The following is a 9,402-nucleotide window of genomic DNA, read 5'->3' as shown; positions in this document are numbered from 1 at the left end:
ATTCTTCTAATCTTTGCAACTGTCAGCAAATCCTTTTTTCTAGATCCAATGGAAAGACGAATCTTTATCCAGAAGTTTAGCATTCTCTCAGCCACGAGAAGTACATATTTTCCTTGTATGACGATGATGCAGATAATGGCCCTGCCCAGCAATCTTTTTGCAATGGTAGCTATATAGTATATCCCCTCATCATTTATAGAATCTTGCGCATCAGGATGTTCCCATAGAGTCTGGGTTTGACATTTTGCTCTCATTTTGATTTAACATAAACTTTTGGCCCCGCTATAACTGATTTTGTAATTCAGAGCAAATTAAGGGACATATTGATCTACTGAACATCTTTATACATATAAAATGCCACGAATAGGAACATCAATTCTCTGCAGACACATAAATGTTTTACATGAAGTTGGCAACAGACATATATAAATCAAAATATTGCAACTTTAAACTGAAATGAGAAAAAATTCCAAAATCAAGGCAAATGCAAATGTTACCAACCATGAGTAATCTAGCTGAAGTTTCTCAAAAGACAAAACTTTATAAAACTCTTTTTCCAGAGACTCTATAACTTGTACCAATCTTACAGCTAAGTCTACATAGAAAGCTTGTATGACCAGCAGAAAACAGACAATAACTCTGACAAGAGGTTACACCAACGAGTATCCTCTTTAGAATAAAAAACCGTAAAGCTCAGAACTTTTCTGGGATATTTCCAGGAAATTTTCATAATAAATAAATAACTTTAGTTTCAATTTTCTAAAACTCAAATAAAAGATTAGTTTCGAAATTTTCTCCAAAAAAATCCATGCTAAACTAATACAAGTAAATTATTTTGTGTAAACAGTCAAAATGGTTTGCATATGTTTTTAATAGAATCCTTGTTTAACAAAATTATCTTGAAATTAACATAGCATGTTTAGAGATGTTCAGTCCACGACTCCACAGTAATATCTTGTCCTTAATAGCCTACAATCTATTTTTCGTTTGCTGGATACATTGCATGATTTGTAGCCCTTGTGTCCATTTTTGATTACTCGTTATCTTACAAATTTGTAACTTCATCTCAGCAGAGTTATCTACACAATCATTTTACCGATTACTTTCCACTCTGACCACTTAAAATGGCAACACACATCCTCATTTGTAGCACTGGAAAAACATGCTTATCTATCAGTAATGTTTTGGTGGAACATATTGCACATTGTTGTCTTCGCAGACAGCCTGTCCAAAAAGGAAAACACACACCAATTATAACAGCTTCGCAATTACAATCACAAAATTAGATACTTGTCAATCTAGCATGTAAAGATTAAAACATTGCACCACCTCAAGTGGATGGCATAAGAAATTAAATCATCCTGGAAATATTCAAACCATAATAGTGATATGATAAGTTCGACTGTCCAAAAAATACAACAAGTGGATGGCATAAGAAATTAAATCATCCTGGAAATATTCAAAACCATAATAGTGATATGATAAGTTCGACTGTCCAAAAAATACAATCCAGGGGAACGTTCAGTCTTGCATTACTGGATTTCAAAATTAAGATTGAAAAGCATCATCCATCTACTCTATAGCCGTAAATGAGTGGATCAATAAGAAGTCGGAGTGAATGGATAAGATGAATATTCATATGCTTTCACCTAAACATGAAATGCACAAACCATTCCAATGGCTTTGGAAATGGATTTGTGAGATGAGTTTCTGGTGAATCCAAAAAAAGGGGAAAAAAATGTAGTTCAAGTTCCAACTAAAGGGGCATTGTGTGAGGTTTCCCCAATTTTGACGTGGAAATCATGAAGGTTCAAATGCTAAAACCTCAGAAAATATTGCCAGAAGGCATCAGATGCATGGAAAATAGCTGTAACTAGTTATTCTATCAAGTAAAAATAGATCCCCATAATAAGCAAAGATATTTCCTTATTCTTTGCAAAATAAATTTCACAACAACAATTCGAGTGGTGGCATAAGACTGATGAAATTCCATGTCCATTGGGCTGTGGTCTACAAGGAAGTTGGATCACTAACAGCAAAGACAACCTAGATTCAAGCCCTGGCAGATGTATTCAAGTGTCATTAGTGGCCAAGGCTGGGTGATGGTGGTATGTAACTCTACGTTTCATCAACTAAGCCAAAAGCAGAGCCCCCTTTGTGGAAAGGGAAAAAAAAGCCACTTAGCTATTATATAATATTTTTTTATTAAAAAGATACAATTACATGCATCTTGGAAATAAAATATTGTAACCAAAATTGATAAAGTATTCACATACATATTTGGGACAATTTTAGAGAAAATGAAAATAGCATGCAAGCTAAAACGATTCCAGTAAGTATGTTTGCAGAGCATATTTTAGTTGCAGTTTAGGATTTTCGGTGAGAGATGGTAACATATAACAAGCAGCAGATCTGTTCTTCACACATGTATGGGTACATTTTGGCCTACCTATAGATAAATTTGATCCTCATAATTGAGATAGCTTAAACTAGAGAAAGTGTGCAGTGGCCAGTGGTAATTGAAAGGTCAACTAGACAAGTGATAGACTAAGGCTAAGTCCACTATTAAAATCAACCACGAGCCAACACTAGTATAATCAACCAAGAGTCAACAAGGGAAGAACTGACAGGATAAAAGTTAGAAACAGCTGGGCAGAATCAAATGGAAGAGCACATTATCAATCAGAGAATGCGGGCAATGGGTGCATGTTGATCAAACATGCAGAAGGGTACCTGGATGGTTAAAGATGTAGTCAAACAAATAGTCAGTTTAACAGTTACCAAGAAACTCAACCACGTTTCCTTGGGGACTTGTAACTAAACCTCAAAAGGCGCAAAGTAGATGGGTCATAGCAGGTTCCATAGCATGATATGAGCTACAAGTTCGATCACAATAGCAATAACCATTGCATTAATTGTTTGAACAGAGAACCAGAAATAGAGGCCAGCTGGTTGGAGGGTTGGTTGTTTTTTCATTATAAGGAAAGCTTGTGGGATCCATGGAAAAGAACAAGAAAAGAAGCAGCCAGTAACCAGTTAAAGGATTGGGTGATTCATTGTCCATTTGGAAAATCAATTGAGGGATCACAGCCAATGAAGATGTTTGTTGAGAACAGAAGGAATTCTTCAAGGAAAGGCGGGCCTTGACTCTGATTACCAAGAGGGCTATACATTCTAAATGCATCCCTATGGATGTGGAATCCTACTACACATTTACATTTGTAAACATTTTTGGTCAACCGGACTCTTACACTGAAATATGTTGCAGTTGCTTCCCCCAACAGGTTTCTTCTTAAAATCATTATTGTATTGAATTAGCATGATTGACTGTTTGTGATTGGCTTTATCGTTGTTTAGCTAAGAAGGAAATCTGGCCAATAATATCCTCTTTTTTTAAGAGGAATGAGTACATTAAGCATGATTGATTGTGTGTTTGGTTTTTCATTGTTTAGCTAAGTAGGAAATCTAGTCCATAATATCTTCTTCTTTTTCTTAAGAGGAATGAATACATTCCACTTAGTGGAATCGGAAACTTTGTACAAACGGCTACCATTATTTCACCAAGTAGAACAACTATTTAATAAATGCCACAAGGGTCAGCTTACAGCGTGTCTCCAGAGTCTTGAACCCATACAGTTGGGGACACGAAACCTGTGCCATACCACTTGAGCTAAGTTCCTTCAACCTTTTTTCTTAAATGTAATTTTTCCTTGGTTAACTTGACCCATTGGGGATTTGAACCTTGAACTTTTTGGTTTAGATAATACTTCATAACACGGCGATCGCCAATCGAGATGCCCCCCGTGGCTGAAATCTAGTCCATAATATCACCAGACATCGTAATTTATATAAATGAATAATTCCAACTCACAGTTACATTTATCGCGATAATATCACCATTATAATAATAATATCACCAAAATTCAACTCGGTGATAGTACCACCAGTAATTGTCATGTTAAATTTGACTTTTGAAATCAACTGATAATTTATGTATTTATCATGAGACAATAGAAATTATCACCCTGCTGAGATCCAGTCCACTTTAAAATCCGTCATTGGGTTTTTTAACCTCACTTGCAAAAGATGCTAAGATGATTGAGCTCTAAGGATACTGTGACCATTTTCCATCAAGAAAACAAGGGGAAATATGCAGTTTTCATAGCCATCAACTGAGCATTTGTGGACTGAGGATTTATTTACTCCAATTTACTGTATCCATATTCCTAGGTATGTAGAAAAATTTATGCCCTTATTTTCTTTGTTCTTCAAGATTTAGTCTAAAGTTTGTAATGTCCATAAGATATACCTCTTCTTACCCTTTTTCAATGAGAGAATTAACATTTATGTACCTATGATATTTTAATTGCAGCATTCTTTAAGTTTTTCTGGATTTGCATTATGAATTTCCCTATTTGTTGTCTGCCATAGGTTAAAAATTTAATCCGTGCTCTACAAATTTCAAAAGGGCAAAGCCATTGGACCTAAAGTGGGAGTATGGCACATCATATGACAGTCATAATAGAACAAGGTTGAATTGCAAGCCATATGGAATTGAAACATTTGGTGGTATCAGCTTCTTGAAATGCCACCTTGCCAAAATCACAAGGAATGAAGTAGGTATTTTCCCAGCATCTACCCCAAAAATTGTCCATATAGCAAATCAATCAGATTTTTATATGATTAGGAACAGAGATCTGAGGGAAGAAATAAGGCTTGAGCTTGCAAATAAAATGCAAGCTCTTCATGGTTTATGGAAAGCCAATATTCAGGCTCACCTTCCATAATTGTCATCCCCTCAACATCTTCACCTTTCTTTGTGCCAAGGTTAGTGCCTCTGGGACAACGTTCTATTTAGTTAATAATTAAAACAAAGCAGGAGGTGTTGAAATGTGTAACTAGGTTCGGCCTTAATAAATATGAAATGTACTTTTGATTCTTGTGTATTGTAAAAAGAAAGAAAAAATTATTATTGTTATTTTTGTAGCATGGGTTTCATGCTCAAGGCCTTTTATTTAGAGGTCAAGCACCCATTGAGTGCTTCTAAGGTTTGTCCTAGGGTCAAGAAGTCAAAAGAGTCATTGTCATATGAAGAAGACCCCAACAGGCACATTGTAACATGTAAAAATACATTGTATTTAAAAGTGTCAAAATACCCTCCAAGACCAAGTCAGGCAGCTAAGAAGTCGGCCTCATTAGGGCATGTCATTCTCCTTGGAAGCCTATATAAAAGAGGGAAATTGACCTCCTATGGACACTCACTCATCTTGTCATCATTGAGGCAAAGGAGAAGCAGAAGAAGGCTAGTGAAGAAGGAAGAAGGAAGAAGGACGAAGGTTTGGGTCATTTCTCTCTCTCTCTCTCTCTCTCTTTCTCTCACGTACGAAGAAGGAAGACTAGGGTTTTGATGTTGAAAGGTCGAAGTTGGGGAAATTGCAAAAAGAAGGTCTATTAGGTCACCTACAAGACCTAGAAGGAGGAACCCAAGCGAAGGTCAAAGGAAGCCTTGGAATCCCTGAAATTGTTCACACATGTGGAAGCAATAACTGTGGCAGGGGCCAAAAATTGCAGACCTACTGTGGAGACCAAAATTCTATAGTTGGGGGTCGAAGTTGTGCAACTGGAAGAGATTTGACTGGGTTTGACTTGGATAGAGGAAACACATCATCAAGGAGGTCAGACTTGGTTTTGGAAGGGTATTGGACCATTGGTCTTGGTCTAGAGGTCTTGAAATTTGTCATTTGAAGAATCTATAAGAAGAGAGGAGATTTGTGGGTTTTCCTCTCAAGTGGAGAGGTTTTGACCCTAGCTTGCAGCCTACATCCTATGTTCTTGTGTATTGTTGATCTTCTTGTTTTGGTAGATGTTTGATGATAAGAACAACATAATAATAAGAGAAGAAGCTAAGAATCAAGAAAATTAAAAATACACACAAGCACTTATCAAATTGAAGAGAAATCATCTTAGTTGCATCCCTTTATATTTATCAACATGGTTTTCGAGCTTGGGTTGGCTAAGGGCATGATGAAGATCACTACATCCTTGAAGAAATCATGAAGCAATGTTATATGGTAGCAAGTCATCTCGAGCAAGGTAACAAGGCCTTGTGGAATCTCCTATTATCCATCAAGAATAGTATGACCAAGACTTCTACAAAGGACAAAGGGTTATTCTCAGCACTTACAGGTACGTTTGAGTAAGAAAATATTTGGGTAATCAACAATGGAGCATCAAGACATATGACAAGTGATCACAAACAACTAAAGACCTTATCAAGAGGAAAAATCTTCCTACTATGTTGAACTTGGTGATAAGAAGAGCTATCTTGTAAGAGAAATTGGATCAACTTTGTTGGAGCTAGAAAATGGAGGAAACCCTCATCTCAATAACATTTTGTTCGTGCCAAGTTTGCAAAAGGACATACTTTCTATTTCATGCCTAGAAGATAAGGGAGATAGAGTCGCTTTTATAGATGGAAAGGTTACGGTATGGGATAAAATCTCTAGCATTGGAAATGCAAAAATCATTGGGATTCATGAAGGAAAACTCTACAAATTGTTGACCACTCTCTCTCAACCTTTGGTTCATAATGAAGTAAGTCCATGTGAACTTTGGCATAGACGGTTTGGACACCTTCACTACAAAATCTTACCAAATCTAAATTTGATGGTGAATGGCATCACTAAACTCAAGGAGGATCCTGAAGGAGTATACAAGGGATGTGCATTAGGTAAGAATGTTAAGAGACCATTTGGAAGCAATGTTTCAAGGTCAAAAGAAATTTTGGATCTCATTCACTCTGAAGTTTGTGGTCCTATGTCTACGAAATATCTTGGAAGTCGTCTATACTATGTAACATTCATTGATGACCATTCAAGGAAAACTTGGATCTATTTGTTGAAGTCCAAGGATGAAGTATTTGACAAATTTCAAGAATTTAAAGTTGAAGTAGAGAACCATACAAAAAGGAGGATAAAGGTACTAAGATCTGAGAATGGAGGAGAATACACATCTAAGGAACTCATAGCTTTCTGTAAGGAAGTTGGGATTAAGAGGGCCCTGATAGTCCCATATAACAAAATGGAGTTGTTGAACGAAAGAATTGATCGAGGAAAGTGTTAAAGCCATGTTACATGATCAAGACTTACCTAAATTTTTGTGGGGTGAAGCAACAAAAATTGTTGTGTATGTTCAAAATCGAAGTCCTCACAAATCACTAGAAAGCATGACTCCTGAAGAAGCATTCACTGGGAAGAAATCAAGCGTAGACCATCTCCGAATATTTGGTTGTCCGATCTAAAGATAAGAGAAAGAAGTTGGATCCTACAAGCATGAAGGGAATATTTGTTGGCTATAATAACACTTCAAAGGCATATAGGATCTACATAAAGGAAGGGCACCAAATAGAAGTAAGTCGAGATGTAATCTTTGATGAAAGTATTGCATTCAAGAAATCGAAGGACCTCCCGATTGACTCTGATGATGAAGAACTTCCAATATTTGAAGAAGAATGCACTAGGGAGGAAGAGGATTCAAATCATGAAGAAGTAGGTCCCAGTGAACTTGTGCAACAAGTCATCATCCCCAAGAGTAAAAAGAGACCTAATTGGTTAAAGTCTACTCTTCTAGATGCGAAGGGACATGGAGCAACCAAGGGTACATTTAAGGAAAGTAAGAAGCCTAAAAGATATTTAGGGTATGCATCCTATATGACAAAGTTAATTGAGGCAGAGCCATCCACCTTTGAAGAGGTTGTCAAACATCAAGAATGGAAAGATGCCATGAATGAAGAATATCAATCAATAATGAAGAATGGAATTTGGGAAATCGTTACTAGGCCTGAAGACAAATCTGTGGTAACTTCCAAGTGGCTCTACAAGATTAAACATATGGAGGTATTGATAGATATAAGGCAAGATTTGTGGCTCAAGGTTTCTCCCAACAAGAAGGCATCAATTATGAAGAGACATTTGCACCTACAGCAAGGTATACAACTATACGATCGTTAGTCTCTTTGGCAGCATTGATGGGAAGGAACATCCATCAAACAAATGTCAAGACAACATTCCTGAATGGTACTATCGACGAAGAAGTCTATATAGAACAACCCTTGGGATTTGAAGTAAAGGATTGAGAAACTCATGTCTACAGGCTAAAGAAGGCACTTTATGGCCTTAAGCAAGCACCAAAGGCTTGGTATGCAAGGATGGACACATACCTACAAATATTGGGCTTCTCGAAGAGTTTTGTTGATCTAAATCTCTATATCAAGGTTTTGAAGGATGAGCACATAATCATCCTTCTATATGTGGATGATCTTCTCATGACATGTGTGGAAGGTCGTATTCAAGAGTGTAAAAAGCAATTGGAAGCAGAATTTGATATGAATAATCTAGGGTTGATGCACTATTATTTGAGGTTGGAAGTTTCACAAGGACCTAATGAGATATATCTAGGTCAAGGAAATTATGTGATCGAGATGCTGAAAAGGTTTGACATGATGGATTGTTGTTAGTTTTTGTAACATTGAAGGTTTTCTAGTCTCAAAACTTTGTGGAGAGGTAAAACACAGGAGTTCTCCATAACCTAGAAATCGCTTCTGGAAATTCCACCTAGAAGTGTCTCAATTACATTATTAGCCTATTTCTAAATATTTCCTAAGCCTAAACTTAGGAAAAGGGGTTAATTAATCAAAATTGATTGAGATAAAATGCGAATAATCTAGAAACTTACACGGATCGACAGGGAAATACTTAGCCATCGATTAAGATTTAATCTTGGTCGTTGGAGGTCCAACAGAAGATTATAAGAAGAAGTTGATGGGTAGATGGAGAACACACACATTCACTTAAGATCGATTTCCTTGGAGAGTTCGATTTTCCAGAGTAACAGTTGTTGCTAAAAGAGTTTGAGCTTCGTAAGGGAAGCAGAGACAGATAGGGCCAAGGACAGTGGCGCCGGAGGAAGATTTTTCCGAATCCAGTGAGTACATTACAGAGAGGTCGAAATTTCTCCAGGAGGCAGCATAGAAGCTTCAGAAGGCAGTTTGATTTTGTTGGGGTAAAGCTGGTCATCAAATCCAAAGACCGAAAGACACTTCCAGAGTGTCGAAGAGACAGTTTCTCAGTTACCAACAAGCAGGACGGCTTGATTTGTAGAGATTCTGAGCTGAAGTGTTTGAGGGACTATGCAAAAGTGACGCAGGGCCTACGCAAAGCTAGGTGGATGACCTACTTTTCAGAGGCAATCAAGTGTCGGGATTGCTCGGAGAGAGGTTATTTCCCTTGGATAATTTTTGCTAGTATTTTCTCTGCAAGATTGCCAGTTTTCGGCATCCAGATTGTACTCAAATTATTTCACTGTTGCTTAAGAAATTAAAAACCCTTAGTTGTTGCACTAATT

General features: G+C 37.0%; 1 protein-coding gene across 1 annotated transcript in view; it reads right to left on the bottom strand.

Moving 5' to 3' along the window:
* Positions 1–812: 812 nt before the first annotated feature.
* LOC149151424 (transcription elongation factor SPT4 homolog 1-like) overlaps positions 813–9,402 on the bottom strand; it is a 112,160-nt gene continuing 103,570 nt past the window's right edge. The window contains exon 6 of the mRNA XM_089440767.1: positions 813–1,224. Within this exon, the coding sequence (XP_089296893.1) occupies positions 1,174–1,224 (51 nt within the window). The 3' untranslated portion in view covers positions 813–1,173. The remainder of the gene's footprint in view (positions 1,225–9,402) is intronic.

The sequence above is a fragment of the Pinus tabuliformis genome, chromosome 9 (genome assembly GCF_031772625.1).
Source record: "Pinus tabuliformis cultivar Carrire ecotype Pingquan chromosome 9, CPIR1, whole genome shotgun sequence".
NCBI classification, from domain to species: domain Eukaryota; kingdom Viridiplantae; phylum Streptophyta; class Pinopsida; order Pinales; family Pinaceae; genus Pinus; species Pinus tabuliformis.
The sequence above is the reverse complement of the archived record's forward strand: the minus strand, read 5'-3'. Positions and strand labels throughout refer to the sequence as shown.